The 18,003-nt window shown below is 35.7% G+C and overlaps 1 protein-coding gene across 1 annotated transcript in view; it reads left to right on the top strand.

Moving 5' to 3' along the window:
* The window catches only part of ANKRD12 (ankyrin repeat domain 12), a 58,759-nt gene that overhangs the window by 19,319 nt on the left and 21,437 nt on the right, over positions 1-18,003 (top strand). Inside the window, exons 2-5 of the mRNA XM_066561693.1 lie at positions 25-162; positions 6,502-6,649; positions 13,506-13,652; positions 14,690-14,890. Coding sequence (XP_066417790.1) covers positions 76-162; positions 6,502-6,649; positions 13,506-13,652; positions 14,690-14,890 — 583 coding nt within the window. The 5' untranslated portion in view covers positions 25-75. The remainder of the gene's footprint in view (positions 1-24; positions 163-6,501; positions 6,650-13,505; positions 13,653-14,689; positions 14,891-18,003) is intronic.

Below are 18,003 nucleotides of genomic sequence, written 5' to 3'. Positions count from 1 at the left end.
TAATGTTGTTTGTTTGTTTTTCAGACACAGGATGAACCCACTGATACAAGATAGAACTAGCTAAACAGCTATAAAATGCCCAAATTTGGGTCTACAAAAACAGTTCAAGTTGAAAATTCTGACAGCAATAGCACCATGGTGGAAAAAACAACTGCAAGAAAGGTAATTTTTTTATTAATGCCCCTTTAATTTCAGTAAGATGAAGCATGTTTCATGATTTTTGTTGCTGTAATTGGAAGAAATAAATATTAATCTGTGTTCCGATGTATTCAGTATTGAAAAAAGTTATACATTTTTACATTTATTTAACTGTAAGTTAAACTGTGGGATAGAGTTCTACTTTTATTGTAATGTGGAAGTTAATTTAAAAGGAGCTGGATGCTTTGGTTTTATTTGATATAAGTTAGTATATAGTCTCCATATCTTAGCTAATTTGAAATCTTCATGTACTCACAAGAACAACAATCCATATTTTATTTTATTTTACTGTGTATTTCTCTCTGTAACAAACACACAAGATGTGTGAAGGCCTGTGACAGAGCACAGACCAAAAAAACCCAGCAGTTTCCAATATCCCTTTATAACAGAGGGACTTACTCCCTCTGTGAGGGAGAACTTAAAAGCAAAATGCTGCACAAAGCTTTAGAGTAGCTCCTGTACAAGGGAGTCCCATCTAAAAATTGTACAGTCCATTTTTTGAGTGTTGGAAAATGAAGGAATATCATGTCATGCTGAAGGGTTGTTTGTTGTTTATAAGTGTGAAGTATCCCGTGATTTTCAGAGTTCTGGAGGCAAGTTTCAAATCACCCAGTTCTTCAGTTTGTCTGCCTAGTACACTTGTACAATAGACCACGGATTTATCTGTGCTACTAATGAATAACAGAAGCTGGAGTAATCCTCTCCATTGACAATGATGAGTGACATGTATATTGCCCTAAGGAGAGAGAATCTGTTTGTTTCCCAACAATCTATAAAACTGCCTTCTCTAGAAAAGGATTTTCTGTGTGTGTGTGGTCATACTTACTCTTGTGTCAAAATCTGTATTCTCTGCAAGACCATCTGATGATGAATGGATATAAGACAGGAGGAGGTTAAAAAACAGGAAAAGATTAGAAGATTCAGCATCTACTTGTAACTTTTTATCTTCCACAAACATTCATAGAAACCTTTAGACCTTTTAGTCTCTTTCTACTTTGTTTCATTGGTCCCAGTAAAGTGAGGCAAAGGTAATTCTTTCTGCTGACTCTGATGGACTACTTAGATAGGACGAGGAAGATAACAGAATAAAATGGGGAAAGGAAATCAGCTTACTAGTAAAGGGATGAAATAATGTTGGGTTTTCTTTTTTTTTCCCATTTATTCTGGTCTTTATTTGGGATATGGTCAAGTTAATTGAAGTGTCATTCAGTAATTTAGGGAAAGAGTAGGGAATGGAAGTTTGATAAAGGCTGTGAATATGGAATCCCAATGATGGACTGATGAAGTTGATATCAAAAAGTAAGCTGATAAACTGCTTGCACTGTTCTGTCCAATGTTGCTCACTGTCCACCCTGGTACAGTGGACAGCTTGAGATTAGAATAATGTAGGGTTTGGTTTGGAATTGCATGATATAAAACAACTTGTAATATAAGATCCTAAAAAAACCCAGAGAATTAATATTATTAATGGAGAGTAGAAGTGTTTCAGTTAATATTCCTGTATTCAGGTTTTTAGCATAATAAACACAGTTGTCGTATTTTGAGAAGGACTGAATACATGGTTATGTTAAATAGTCACTTAAACTGTCACATACCTGTTCTCTAATGGACAGTTGTCAGAAGTGTTCAGCTGGCCTTTGACTAATCTGCACTCTTCAGAGTGGATTAGGAAAGATAGAGAAAATATTGCCAAAATGTCATAATTTAGATTCAGCCAAGAGAATTATTTGAAATCAGGCAGGCTATAGGCTAAGAGTAAAGTGTGAGTTTGAACAACACAAAGTCATGAAGGTAAATCTGTGCTACATACACAAATATAGAGATCTGATGTAAAGATTGACCAGGACAAATCAACAGTGATAATTTTAATGAAATATCTTCAAAAGGTAGTGGAAATATCTGTAAAGCAAATAAGGATTTTTCTCAATGCATAAACATCTGCAGCCATGAATTTAAAAGTTATAGTTCTTAAATCATTAGAAGTATGAAAAATGTTAGGGATTCCTTAGCTAATGTAATTGGTGTTAGGAAGTGCTGAGGCCTAGTGTGAAATAATGTTCATAAAAAAACAGTGCCTCTTACAAGTGACAAGTATTTCTAAAGGGTACCAGTCCATAAAAAAATCCTCATTCTTCACAAAATAAAAACTGTAGCGACCTAAATGGCATAAGACTATTCCAATGGTTAGCATAAGATAAATGAAAAAACACTTGCAGGGTTTTATTTTCATTTCATAGTTTTTACACTATGGTTTAGCTGGTTCTAATTGTGCACTCTTAGTTGTTGACAGAGAAATGTAGTGAAGTTACTGTTGTTATTATTAGGCATAATCTTTCATATTTGTCCAGAAATTAATGCCTATTATGCAGTCCTAACAACCAGTGAATAGCTATGTGAATCAACTATGTGTTCAGGTCTTCTGAGAACTCAAAAGACCCATTAGAAATAACATTGTTAACTCAGCTCTTAATAAGCTGAGTTTATATCATGTATGCATTAGGGTACATGTATTTTTATTTCAGTTGCTCATCTGGCAAGCATAAAAAATAGTACAAGTGTATACAGCAGCTAGACCATCTAATGCTTGAGCTATTTTATCTCATGAGGCATGAGATATTTTGTTAACATATGAACATGATAAAATTTTAATTTGTGTGAATTTATACTTCATATGGCCAAACTAAGGAAGTAAACTATGGAGATCTCTTCCAAAGGAGAAGCACATTTGGAGTTTGTAAGAATTAATTCTCTCCTTGGAAGACTCCAACAATAGTGCCCAAAACCATTTGGTACCATACAGAATATGCTTCAGTATGTAATTATCTTTGATAGGCAGAAAAAGAATGCTTGTTCTCCCAGGGCTTAGTACATCTGCTAGATTATATGGCTCTCTGTTGTCTCCTTTTGTGTCTTGTCATTCATTGTAGCAGTACCAGACAATAGAGCTGGAATGGGATATCAAGAAATTCTCCAGACTGCTGTTTGTTAACCTTCTGAGACAGTTCCTGTTGAACAGATTAAAAATGTGTTCCTCATCATAGCACACTAGTATGGTTTTGTTGACAGAGAAAATTCTTGCTTGTTACTACATCCTCCAGTGAGGCATGCATTAAACGTTGAGACATGCAGATCCAGTTCATCCATTTGCCCCAGAGTAGAATAAGCTGTACTCAGTTCCTGACAGATGTTTGCCAGACCTTTTCTTTAAAGGCTTGCCTGATGGAAATTCCTGTCTCCTTGGGCAGTTTATTCTGATTCTTAATTATGCTGACTGGCATAGAGTTAGATACTTAGTAGAAGGATAAATAACCTTTGCTAGTCTCCTGTTGCAGTCTAAACCCATTAAATGTTCTCTAGCTGTAGTGGACATGGAGAGTATGTAACGCTTTTCACTTTGCAGCAGTAGTTTAGTTTTCTGAACATCAACATCTCTTCAGGGTTTTTCTGATTAGCAGTTTTCACTTGAGATTAATCAGCCTCTTTAGAAAGTCCACAGGATTTACAGATTATTTTATAAAAAATGTCAACTTCATTTTAGGTTGCTTACATGGGTCACATTAAAGTAATGCAACAGACCTGTTGATGCTGAGTTTTGAACCTTGCCTTACACCCTGAGAAAGAGATGTCCACGCTTTTGCAGTGACTAGGAACAATTGGAACAGTGAATGCTCACTCTTGAAAATGGAATGCCTGGTCTAACCTGCAGGGTTTCTACTTCCTACTTGTACTTCCTCTACTTCCTTTACTTGGAGTTGAATCCAGGATGCCATTAAGAGTTTTCTGTCTTCTAACCCAGCATTTTGTGATGGCACAGTTAATTATTTTTATCGGTTTGTAGGACCTTGGTTTTATCCTGGCTTTTCCTATTTTGTTTTGTATTAAGACTGCTTTTCAAATCGGTCATTTTACATTTGCCTTGCCAGGGCTCTTTGCTTCTTCTTCTCTTTCAGTTGTGATGGTGTCTGCATATCTGATTGGTGGCAATGCTGAAATAGAGATACAAAAATAATAAATAGCATCAACTTCATACAGACTTCTCAAACAGCCTGTTCGTTGCATCTTTTGGATTGGAAAGTCCACCACTGAATGCTGAATGCTTATTTCCACATTAGCTAAAGAACAAAATAGTCTCCCTTTTATTTTCAGTTTCTGTGTATTCTATGTATAGCCTTTTCTAAAATTTTCAATGTGTTTTTGTTTATCTGAAAGTATGCACTTTGAACTGTCTCTCCTCCTAATTAGAGTATCACAAAATTAATTTTCAGTCATTATTCAACAACTAGTGCATCGTTCATAATATTTAACATAATACATATAAGCAATTTAAGAATGAATGTAACACTATCAAATTACTTAAGCAGCTTGTGCCTCTTTGTGAGCACCTACTGATGTTTTTTACTGAGGAATGCCCTCAAAAAAGGAATTCTTTTTAGAGATTACCAACTGCAAAAAGTTGTGGGGTTTTTTTTCTCTACTGAACAAGTTGAAACCAAGATTTTCTGCTTAGAAATTTTAAATTATTTTTAGCTCATCCTTTTTATTGCATAGTACTAAACATAAGATAATATTCTAGAGAAAGAAATAAAATTTTGATGCCACTTCATATTGTGGGAAATTCACATACATAGATAGGAGAAATAATTGGTTTGTTTGAAACAAGGGATGAGAAAGCTCTTGGTGGGGTTGGCTCAAGTTGGAAACTTGTCTGTGTGGTGGAAGAGATGGAGAAAGGCTTAATGGAGTTTGGATCTGCTCTTGCCAACTTTGAGATGCATTTGGAAATGATGGCTTGTTAGATGGATTAACTTCTTTCATAACTAATACCACAGGCACTGTATGTTCCAAGGGCCCAGGGGAGTCTTAAGGGGTTTGGGTTTTTAGATTTTTTTTTGTTCTAGCATGTAAAAAAAAATAAAAAGGAGAGGGTGTTGTTTCCTTTGGGCTTTTGAAGGAGAGTTGTCTTTGGTTTTGTTGTGTGGATTTTATTCTGCATTTTACTTTGATTTTTTGGGTTTCTAAACTTAGAGTGAATATGACAGGTGTTCTCTGAGGGCAGCAACCTTTATACTTCAGGAATTCTGTTGATACAGACTAATGCCTTCTTTGTCATTTCCCTTGTACAGATATTTGTCTTCTGAAGTTTGTAGGGCTTGTTACAGGTTCTTGTTCTAATCACTTCTGCCTAACTTTTTAGCAACATTTTAAACTCAGCATGTCAGATGATGTCTTCCTACCTGAGTTTGGTTTCTTTGAAGAAAAAGGAAAGGTGCCTTTGAGAACAGTACCTCTACTTTAGGTTATTTTTTAGTTTTTCTCCAATCAGAATAAAACTTAAGAAGTACCAAGGACCAGCTTTTTGGTTTTCAGTGATTGGCAAGGGAGTGTATATTCTTCTTCTACCTTTAGGAAGCTAATCTATTAGTACTTTCATCTGATCGTGTGCTAAGAATGACATAAAGCTGTAGAGTTGTGATAGCTGACAGAGTAGATAATTGTTTCTGCAGCATGTATTGGACAGAAAAGATATCTCTGCATTGCAACTTGATTGATAGCTAAGATGTTGGGTTTGCAGAGAGTTCTCTCAAGAGTTCTCTCTCTTTACACTAACCTGATATCTTTTGCATTCTTTCCTTCCATATTAGTGAAGTAATCAAGTATAAGTTAATAGTGAACCTGTTTAGGTTTTTCTCTGTTTATTTGAAATAAGGGTTATAAGCCAAAATCTCTAGATATATACAATTCAAGAATCCAAATAGCTTGTACCTTTTTTCTTCTAAATTTGATATCTGTTTAAAACATTTCTTCATAGATTTTTCTCAATTGAAACATTGCACTATTATTGTTGAAATAGAAAGGGAATTACATATTGATGGATCACAGGGTGGGAGTGGAGGCAGGGGAGGGTAATTAGAAGGGTTTTTGGGGGTTTGCAATTCACAGTCTAAATTTCAATGGGGGCTTTTAATGTGCTTTTAGTGGGATTGTTATGGTCAGGGAAGGAAATTGGGGTGGTCATCAAGACTTGGCAAATTCTCGTTCAGTTTATGTTGCTCCTTTGCTAATTAGTCAAGCCTCTAATAGTGAACAGCATTTCTACAGTGATGTGTCTGAAAGTAGAAATAACATAGAAGTTAGTAATTTAAAAAATAAATGACAATTGATTCTTTTGTTTATTGAATAAATTTTGTAATACACGTACTTATACACATGCATTCTCACATATCAGTCTTTTCAGTCTGTATACATTATAAGACTGTCCTGCTTTATGCAAAAATTACTTAGTATACTTTTTATTTATATTAGAGCAAGGACAAGATTGCATCCTACAGCAAAACTCCAAAAGTGGATAGGAGTGATGTGGGGAAGGAGATGAAAGAAAAGTCTTCCATGAAACGTAAACTTCCTTTTACAATTAGTCCATCCAGAAATGAAGATCGCAATTCAGACGCAGGTAGAACCTTTTTATTTCCTTAACTAATTATTTGTTGGTAAAATACGTCCTAACTTAATTAATTGTATGTTATGTTTTTACGTGGATTTTTTTTCTCTTTAAAAAGAATACTAAGTATAAAAGTTGCTTGCTTCCTTCTGATTGTTGCATCTCAGTCTGATAGGCTTTCATCCTATCATTAGCAATAGCCAGCATGCCACCTTCATTGATCTATATTCTCCAGTTGTTTCCTAACCTCATTCTTTTCTTCTGTTTCAGTAACAAATCTTTCTTTGTTTTGTCATCCCTAGAGGTCCATTTGTTCAAATGAGTAAACAGATGAAAAACCATGTGAATGCCTTGATTTGAGACACAGCTGTCAGCCTTTCATAGCCTTTTTTGGGGAGGGAGCTTTGGATAGATTGGTAGATGTACTGTCCTTCATAGAAAAGGTTGCTAGGGTGACAGAGCTAACTAAACTAGGCATGGAGAGCACACTTTCCTTTCAGTTTAAGTTCCTATCACCTGTACTTTCTCTGCAGAGCCTAAGTAGTTCTTCCCAGCTTAGGCTTATTTATATTAGAACTGATTTCAAGGCTTCAAACTGCCATTCTTAACACAGTTCTTTTCAAGTCAAGATGGATGGAGCTGGATACATTCCAAGAGGTACAGTTATCTCTGGGTTTAGATAATTAATTATCTGTGTCATTGTGCAATAATAGTTCAGTAATAGTTGCGTTGATAACCAAGCACTATCCATGGCCAGCAGAACGCATTGAAATTCCCCAAATTTCTCAAAGGCTTGGTGCTACAGTTTTTTATATGTTGCTTATTGTACATTTGAATATTTTCATGACCAGAGAGTTCCCTTAATATGCTTAGATTTAAATGCAAGGTAGAAGTGTATACCTCAGTGTGAGTTTAATTTTTGTTCAGGGTTGATTTCATGCAGATTTGGCTACTTGATAATACAAGCATATTTTTATTACTGTAAAGAGACTGTAGTATGAAATCCATATTTGAAATAGTCACATTACAAAACAATGCTCTTGGCTTTAGTTCTCTTCCCAGTGATTTTACAGCATTCTTGCACTTTTCACGATACCATCTGATTTTGAAAAGACCATGTCTAAATTAGAAGTATGCTCCCAGCATCTGCTTTATTAAATTTTTTGCTTGATATTAGACCATAACTATTTCTTCATAATGGAAGTAGATGTATTTAGCTGTAATGTTAAATATATATTGAAAGTTTTCTCTGTTGCAAATCTTTTGACATGTCCTCTTACCCCCATCAACTTTAAATAAGTCATTGTCCCAAGCATCTTGTAAAGTAGCAGAACTTTTTGTGGGTTTTTTGCTATAGCATCTATTGTTACAGTGCCACAAACAAGATTGATTACTTCAGACGCTTAGATATGCACAAAATGACAATGCTCACACTACAAAATTTTTTTGTCAGAAGCTTTAGCAGGGAAGTGAAATAGACAGTTCAAATAGGGGCAAGAAATATTTAGCATAAAAGTAGAAGGCACATGGCTCTTAACTGTGCTAGCAAATGCCACAGCTTGGTCAACTTTTAATTTCTGCTGAGGTGAGCAGGTTAGAGCAACTGCCCTTTTGCAGGTGGGAAACTTGGTACATAAACCTTCCAGAAACTTCAGAGGAGGAGCACTGCTAGGATGAAAAAACTGTTCCTGTAATGCAGATTCTGTGCCTAACCAATTAGATTAGACCACTGGGAATTAGACACTTACACTGGTGCCAGGTTTGTCACTGACATGGATTAGGAGTGACATCAGTGATCATGAAATGCAGTGCTGCTTCTGGCACAAACATGGCATTATACATGGAAAAGGTTTGCTGTCACTGAGCTAAACTGTTACTTCTGACAGAAGTGTCTCCCTGATAGCTGTGTACAGAAAATGGTAAATGTTGAGAAAGAAATAAGTAAATTTTTGGAAATTAGAGTGTAATTGGACACAGAGGGGGAAGGAGAAAAGATAATGAAAAGCTTCCTATCAGCTTTAAGGTCTTTAAAAATATGTCTGAGTTAAAAATCCCTAAATGTAAAAGTAGCTAGAGGTACTTAAAAATTTTTAGTTTCATAGTTTAATAAATGGTTTATCCCCAAGTTACATTATAGGGTTACTAGCTGATTGTAGAAACTCCATGACAATTGGATTTCATCCTGTTTAGGCATGTAAACGAGTCAAAGAATGGTGATACATAATTTTTAGAGCGTTACATCATTAAAGGTTTCTTGGTTCTAGTTCCAGGATTTTCTGTAAACTTAAATTTTGTCCTTTTTTTTTTTTTTTGCTGATTTTTGTAAAAATTGCTCCTTTTTCTGGTGGGCTTTTTTTTGTTTTGTTGTGTTGTGTTTCAGGTTTTGTCTAAATATTGCAAGTGATAATGAACATATACAGCCAAAATGAAAGTTGACATAACACAGAAATGTTTTGGGTTTTTTTTTTCCATTTGATTTCTGCAACACTGTACACAAAGTACATTTTACACCCAGTCAGTTTTGGCAAGACTGAAACCAAACAGCATTTGTAGAGTCTAGAACAATTATAGCCCACCTCTTTATCTAATTTTTTTTCATAAGCAAATGCTGCAATAAATTTATATTCAGTATTATGAGATTGAGCCTTTTAGTTACTTTCTTAACAATTTGATACCCATGAAGATTGCAGCCAGTTGAGAAGGCTGCAGGAGCTGCCACGTCTGTGCAGGTCTGGAGGATAATGTGAGTCCCAGGAGAGCTGTGGCCCTCTGAAGAGGCCCCTGGGAACAGGACACACCTGGAAGGACACTCTGTCCCTGTCTTTATCAGCAGCATCCTGTTGTGTTTCTTCTGTTGTGCAGGGCTGTGACACTCCCCTGGCTGTGGTGGCTTCCCGAAACTGAGAGCTCCGTTGTGACATCTCTGTTCTTGGTCAGAGCAACCACAAAAAAAATAATACAATGTATACATCCTGCAGGCAAATTTGTTTATACTGCAGTGTAGCTTTAACCTATTTATAAGTAACTCTTAGGAAGGAGTCTACATGCAAGCTTTGATTGAAACTGCTGGATTGGATGATCAAAGCAGAATTATTTTTCAAATATTTTAAAATCAATTCTCTGATTTTAAGTCTCCCAATCCAAAACCATAATTTGATTGAAAAGCCATCAGTTATTTAGACTGCTTAAACAGAGTTGCTTAAATTTTCTTAATTTATTTAAGTAATCTGGTTAGTTTTAAGTAACCTCTGATGCAGTTATTGGAATAAGAGCAATAGGTGTTGATTTTGCAGAGGTCAGATTTGTTTGCTTTCTCCACCATACTAGTCTGAAGAGAGAAGCTAGAATTTTTCATAATAATTAAACATAACTGCAGATCCTAAAAATATTTCAGTTGTTGAGAGAGTCTTGTTACAGAGTTGATTATTCAGGAACAACAATGAGTTACAATTACACTGAATGTGGTAATTTGTTAATCTTTCTTGGAAATTATGTTATCCAGATTTACTATTTATAGCAGGATCTTGGTTTTGTTTTCTGACTCCTTCAATTTCAGTTTTTCAAGTAGTCCAAACCTGGCACAGTCATACTTCTTTTAGCACTTAGTTGACATCCAGAAGAGCAAAACAGCTGACCTCTTCTTGCTGCATGGGTACATCACAGTAACACAGTTCCTGTGCTCATGATTTCTGTAGTTAAAGAGGTTTGTGGGAGTGTTGGAGGGAGCATTCACAAACTGCTTGCTGGATTTGGGCTTATTGTTCAACTATAACAACTTCATTTAACTGTTGTTTGGGATACAGGCAGGAAAGTGGAGGTGGTTTTGTTAAGTAAATATGTCATAAACTTTTGTTAAATAAATATGTCATAAACTTGATTAATTAGATATCACAATAGTACCTTGAAATCTCTTCATTGTTAAATACACTGTGGGGTCTCTGCATCACATTCTATGCTTTCTCTTTCCCTGAGGGTAGGAAACACAGCCAGTCATGATGTGTTTCTCTTGGAAGTAACTTGGAAGTAACTTCAGTCAGGTTGCAGCGATCACGCAGAGCTCCATAAACTCTATCTCTGAACTTCATCATCTGCAGAAGTGGTCTTGACCTAGAAATGAACATATTATTCTTTGGTTGTATATCATTCAATCTTCTGACTTCATAACATTCATTTCAAGCAGTTCATATTTTAATTTTGCATGGTCCTTTTTTTTGATCCTGTTAATTTTTACGATTTAGACTATATTGGTAGTCTTTTACATAAAAACAGTGTATGATGAGCCCTGAAGTTTGAATTTGGGGTTTGGATTTCGGGGTTTTTTTGCCTAATTTCCTTTATCCACTGAGGTGATTATTTTACTAAATGAAATACTCTGTTAGTTTGGCATGATTTGTTTTGAGAAATCCACATATTACATTACTTAATAATTTAATTTTCCAATACATTAAAAATTACTTGAGGGGGTATTTGTAATTTATCTAATTGGGGAAAAAAAGGCAAGCAAACAAAAAACCAGATATATTATTGGTTGCCTTGGGACAAAATCTGTCATGTGTAAATTATCCTAAAACAATCACCAGTGTCTCTGATGTTCCTCGTGCCAGTACGTTTTAAGTATTGTGGGTGGATTTCATTGAGCCCTTTTACAGATAAGTACTCAGATGCTCCTGAATTCCTGTTTCACAAAACCTGAGTATTTCAAAATATTTTTTTTTAGTGTTCATTGAAAAGCTTGTGTTGCCAAGGGAAAATGTTAAAGAGCTATAGTCCAGAGGGGTTTGGCTGTGTATTATGAAGTTTATTTAATAAAGGTGGTTGAACATGAAGACACTGGAAGAGTTCTAGAGTTTATTTTTTTAATAAAAAGTGAAAAAAATCTCTTATGTTCTATTTCTAATGAACATAAGTTCATTTCTAACTGCTGAAGAACAGCAGAAAGTGATGAGAATGTGAATGTAATAGAAGATATTTGTATTCCATAGAACCTGAAAACAAAGTATAGAAAATGTAAAAAGCAAAAACAAACCAAAAAAAAAAAAAAAAACCCAAACCAAAAGAAACCAACAACAAAAAAACCCCAAACCAACTTGGGTTTCATAGTCATTTTTATACATTAAATTCTATCTAAACTTAATATATTAAACTGATTCTTTTCCTTTATGAGGGAAGTTTTTACTGTTCAAATTGTAGAAACATCAAGTTCACAGTGGTGAAAGTTTTCTGTTACTGTAAGATGAAGAATAGCTGAGAAGTTGAAGTTCCTAAATGTTAAGTTGGTCACGTCCTATTAAAGTGCGCTATGTGTTGGTATTCTTGGAACATGGATTTTTTTGTTTTGATGTATAGAACTTTTTCTTTTATATGCCCTACTCACTTTCTCTTGGGGTTTTTTTGTTATTGTTTTTTGCAGGCTTTTTTGTTTTGGTTTTTGTTGTTTTTGTTGTTGTTTGTTTGTTTGTTTGTTTGTTGCTTTCTTCCACCCCTCTTGTCAGAACCAGTTCATATCCATGAGATCTTGGGGCAGGATTATCAGGTGCACCTGCTATAATCTTAAGACTTTTTTGTTGATCATATTGATTTTTGTTTGTTGAACTGTTTAGATTTACTGACAACATATATCAAGTCTAATATCCATTTAAATTAAATTGTCTCCTTTTGAGCAGTAAGTGCATAATTACAGTATAACTTGGTGAGAACAGGTGTTCTTATTTGATGCTTTTGATTTGTAAGATCTAGAAATGCTTTGCAAACACTGTGTTAATAAAGTGTAATAGAAGAATAATTTACCACTGAAATGGAGCACTGAACATGAGGCAGGAATAAATTGTGCTGATTTAAAAAAAAGCAAAACCAAAAAACTCAGACAATCTCAATATATAAAAAAGTAAAACCTAGATAATCAAAAACTTTATTTCATTTATTTTGATACATTATTTTCTTGAGCTGAAAATAGGTATAGAATGGTCAGGAATAATTCAGAATGAAAATAAGTGTGTTTTTCAAGGAAAGAATCATGAGCAGTAAATAGCATATGCTAAGAAATATCTGATTATGTTGGTCAATCTGAAATGTGTTATTTCAATGGAAGTACTAAATTTGTATGCTGTATCTTTTCATTGCAGAAAGAACAGCATGCTTGCAGTAAAAAATTTAAAGTACAATTTTATTGTTAAGGGTTTTTTTTAATTTTCCTACACAGATGTTTTTACCAATAGAGCACAACACAACTAGTGCTGATTTGGATATTGAATTAGTTTTTTAGGTATTCAAGACTCTGAGTTGCCTGCAGATTAGGAATTAAAAAAAGAAGTTATGTATATAAAATAGCTGTATGCTTTTGAAGGATATGAATTCTGGAGAAGAAATTGCTTTAAGACAAAATACCTGGATGAGTTTGAGAGAAACAATCTTTTAACCAATTACTTAGCAGATACCAATATTAACTAGTCTGTTCCTAATTTTTACCATGGTGTCTTGAGAGAAGTAGAAGAGAGCGTAGTCTCAGATCTGTATTCAATGTTGAAAGCTGACCAGCTGATTTTACAGAAATTTTAAGTTCTTGGCTTTAATCTCTGAGAATTAAAGTTGTGACATACACAGCATTCCTTCTATGAAACAGGTTTTTGATCTGTTAGAATTTTTTTGTAGTCCTGCTTACAGCTTTAAGTGCTTTATCTCAGTAGCTAATTATCCTAATATGATTAGAGCAGGTAACCAACACTAATGCAAATGCACTAAGATAGAGGTGTAATTTCTGTTTTTCATCACCCGTCACCAGTCACATGTTTACAGGCCTTAAGAGGATGGTTTTATTTTTAGAAAAATATACTGAACTACAGTTTGAGTCTTGAAATGTTCCTATTTCTAGAGAAGGAAGGTCCGGAAAAAAAGAAAATGAAGAAGGATGCTGGGAATAAGAAATCAGCACCCGTTAGCATTCTGTTTGGTTACCCTCTGTCAGAGCGCAAACAGATGGCACTTCTCATGCAGATGACAGCAAGAGACAACAGCCCAGGTGATCTTACAGAGTTAACAGTTTTCTCCCTCCTGCCTGTTTAATTCTGTCCTAGTCAGAATATTCAGAACACTGATGTTTTTCAACAGTCTTTTCTTTTTTTCAAATATTTTAAATCATTCATACTTCTGTTAAAAATTTATTTCATATGGATGATTAATCTGATGAAAAATTTTTGATCTTCTATATTTGTGTGAAAAACTTTGCACCATGATAGCTGTAAAAACTGAAAATTTAATTTCTTCCTTTGTTTATTTTTGCCTCTCAAACACTGTTCCATATGGATTATTTAAAGCCTGAAATACTTTATTTTTTTATTTTTATTGAAGCTTAATTATTACCTCATTTTCTCACTTTGGAGCAGGATATTAATTCAGGAGGAAATGGGACCATTTCCTTCTGATTCAATGGGAGAGGGGTGACATCTTATTCTTAATTCACCATTTCAAGCTGTCCTTGGTCCAGCTGCATTTTAAAAAAATCTTTATGTATGTATATGTTCTACAGGTGTACAGTTTTTACAAAATTTCTATTTAAAAGCAAATGGGTGGGTTTCCTTAAGGAACTATCCAATCCACCCAGCTGTGGAACTTAAGGAGCTATCCAGCTGTCCAGCTGTGTTGGTACAGGTGATGATTTGTATGTAGTACAATACACAGACTGTAATTCTTTAAACTGGCATCCCACTACATAAAATTATAGTGGAATTTTGCTGGAGGAAGGGGAAGCAGGGTAGATACTCATCTGTGTGATCTCACCTTGTCTTGATTCAGGAGAATTTATACCAGAGTATTTGAACCTTGTAGTTTGGATAGACTTCATCTTTCCTAGAAACTTGCTTAAAATAGTAAGATTTTGCAAAATGCCCTTTTTCACATTGCAAATCAGCATTGTGCTGACACCTGTGAAGGGTGAAATGTCTTTTATTTAAATATAATTATTCACTGTCATTTATCATCTTTGAAGGCAAGTGTTGACAATCTTTTTACTTCATCTCACTTTAATTAACAGTGACCATTTAAAAACTTGTTTTGTAGATTCCACCTTAAATCATTCCTTACAAACAACACCAACACAAAAGAAAACTCCAACCTCTTCTTCAAGACAAAAGGACAAAGTTAACAAGAGAAACGAACGAGGGGAAACTCCTCTACATATGGCAGCAATTCGAGGGGATGTTAAACAGGTCAAGGAGCTAATCAGATTGGGTGCAAACGTAAATGTAAAAGATTTTGCAGGTAAGTTAATATGAGTACTCCTAACTATATAAATTAAATGTAAGACTGAATTTGTTAACAGAGGTTTCCTTTCAGTTCATGTTGTATGCAAATGAAAAAAATATAACTTCATGGAAATTCCCAAAGATGTGTTTTTCATTTCCAGTGGCAGTGGTAGTACTGGGACACTGTAGTACATAGTGTATGATTAGAACAGTGTTTTAATCCCAAGAGGTTTCAGTTGTGTCCAGGGCCTTGGTGCAGTAGACAGAAATCTGTGCACACAGATTCTGTGTTCTTGCTGAACTTGGTAGGATTGTGCTGGGCAGAATTAAATGGTGAGACTGTGGGCTATGTGAGGAGATGCAGAGTTTAGTAGTGGTGGAGGTGATGGTGCTGTGATGTGCAGTGTCTTCACTGGGACAACTGATAGGCAGCAAGGCAGAGGAGAGTGGTATGGTTGCAGTTGTCATCTAGTCCTGCTGGATTAATGACAGCTTTGATATGTCAGTATTTGATGTGTCAGTATTTGCTGTGATTTACATAATGGTTGATGAGCTTTGTTAAGTTGTAACATATACAATATTCTTAGGTTTATGGGTCTGAAGTATGTTCTCAGGGAATGGTTGAGAGGAGTTGAGGTAGCAGGCCCCTGTGGAAGAAGCTGAGAACTATATAGCACAATTAGTTGTCAGCTCAAACTTGACTTCAAGAGAAGATATTAATGAGATGAACTGAAATCTTGACTTTAGGTAAGAAATAGATGGGTAATTTCTTGGTTTGAAGAGGGTAGCTGAATTTGTATTTGAACATGAAGCTGCCCAGGACTGGCATGTAGAGGAAGAGAAGAAGACAAGCAGAAGTAGAACACTATGAGATCTTCAAAGAAGTTGAGAGGGGAGATGAGAAGAACTTGTTGACAAGAGCAATTTTAGAAAAGGAGGGGGAGGTTCAGGGGAAGACAGGCCCATAGAAATCACTGGGAGAATAATAGAAACACTTGAAGAAGAGATGTAGTGGGTTGACCTTGGCAGGCTGCCGGACACCCATCCAGCTGCTCTCTCACATCCCTTCCTCAACAAGGTGTTGGGAGAAAATAAGATACAAAAAGACCCTTGTGGGTTTTATTAAAGACCATTTAATAAGAACAGCAAAAGCTGCCTGTGCAAGCAAGGGAAGAAGAGGAATTCATTCACTACTTCCTATCATCAGGCAAATATTCAGTCCCTTCCCAGGAAGCAGGGCCTCAGCAGGTGTAACAGATGCTTGGAAAGAAAGACAATGCCATTATGTACAAACTACCCTCCTTCCCTGTCCTTTCAGTGAGCTTTTATTCCATGACATCCTGTGGTATGGAATACACATTTGGGTAGCTGTCCTGGCTATGTCCCCTCCCAAACTCTGGTGCAGGAGGAGGGAGAGAGAAACCATGACATTTCACAAGCCCTGTTCAGCAGTAGCCAAAACACCAGTCTGCTGTGAGTACTGGTGTTGCTCCCAAATGCAGTGCACATTACCGTAGGGGTTGCTCTGAAGGAAGTTAACTTCACAGCTTCATCTCAGTCTGACCTAGGGCAGATATTTTATTTTAAAGGCAGATGAAAGGAAAAGGACAGTGGCTGAGAACTGGTTCTGAGAATCAATTGGAAACAAGTTGTTGGAGGCTTCATTCAAAATTCTGGAGGAGTTGTTTGGGATCAAGTGAGATATTTTTTTATTGGTGATCTGAAGTGAGAAGCAGACATGGCTGAACTTCAAAATACTGCGCAGAGGGAGAGATCAAGAAGAGGGGGAGGATTAAAGTAGTGAGTCATGAGTGGAGAAAAGTAGGAATTTAGGATGCAGTGTAGTTTAGAGAATTAGAGGTTTTTTAGCTAAGGATTTGGCAGAACTAAAGGAGCAGAAAATGAATTAGTAATGGAGGAAGTAACCCTGTTCATGGGATATCTGCCAGAATGATACTGCTGTGTGAGAACAAGAGTAAAGGAAACAGATACTGACAGCAAGCCAGCACTAGAGTTGGCAGGCTGGACATTGTGAAAGGATGGAAAAGCAAAGCAGTGGAGAAAAATAAGTTATGAAGGTAATTAATACAGAGAATAAAAGGGATCAGAGGGCTGAGAGCAGAAGAGTGTTATCATGTTGGTGAGTGTGAAAAGGACAAATGCCAAGAAAATGGAAAGATGGAGGTGGTAGCCAGACAGTGCTGGAAGTGAGTAACCCAAGTGATGATTGAAGAGGAAATTTAGTGTATGAAGAACAGAAAGAAGTGTTTTGCTTTAGAATAACTTAGAACCTTTTTTCTTTTTTTCCTTTTTTTTTCTTTTTCCTTTTTTTTTTTTTAGCTGCTTTTAAAATTTAAATGAGTGGCAGCTTGGAAGTTGAGTGAAGGCTGAAGGTGAGAAATCCCATTACTGAGGGATTAGATAACTTAGGGGTTTCCTGTACCTCCACTTCATGGATGTACAAGACTGCTACTGATTAGATACAAAGCTCATGCGATTAAACTCTTTTACTGGTTATGTTGGAAACAAAAGTTGAATGCCTCCCCAGAACTGGGCTTTGAGAAGGCATCAACAGCAGCTCAGGTCACCTATGAAGTGGAAGTCATCAAGCTAGGGAGAGGAAATTAAGGTAAGGAATGTAGCATGTGTGGGTTGTCATCTTCAATTGACACTCTGCTACAGAGAATGAGCACTGAACTCGAGGAAATCATAATTGCAAAAAATGACTAGTGTTCTGGGAATTACCAGAATAAGTTCACTGCCATTATTTATTAATAGCTTGTTATCTAGCTGCTGATGTTGTTACTGATTCCTAGTACATGTTCAGTAACTCTAAAGGAGCACTGGTTATGGCAATTTGCTACACTTACCATTTCCAATAGTGTGGTTATCAGAGGGTTTCCATGTATTATAATATTATTTTTATATGTATTTACCAGAGTTCAAATGTTTACTAGTCAAAGAATCTCTGATATGTTTGGCCTGGGGATTTTGTGCCAGATTTTGTCTTCTACTATTTGATTTGTGATTCCACTGTTTAATCTCAGAAAAACTTGGAATTCGATGTGAGGTTTGAAGTTGATAAAGTGTGTGTTGTTCATCAGATGGATGGCATTGCTGTTCTGCCAA

This window comes from Molothrus aeneus, chromosome 1 (genome assembly GCF_037042795.1).
Source record: "Molothrus aeneus isolate 106 chromosome 1, BPBGC_Maene_1.0, whole genome shotgun sequence".
Taxonomy (NCBI): Eukaryota; Metazoa; Chordata; class Aves; order Passeriformes; family Icteridae; genus Molothrus; species Molothrus aeneus.
This window is presented reverse-complemented; position numbering and strand designations above follow the sequence as displayed.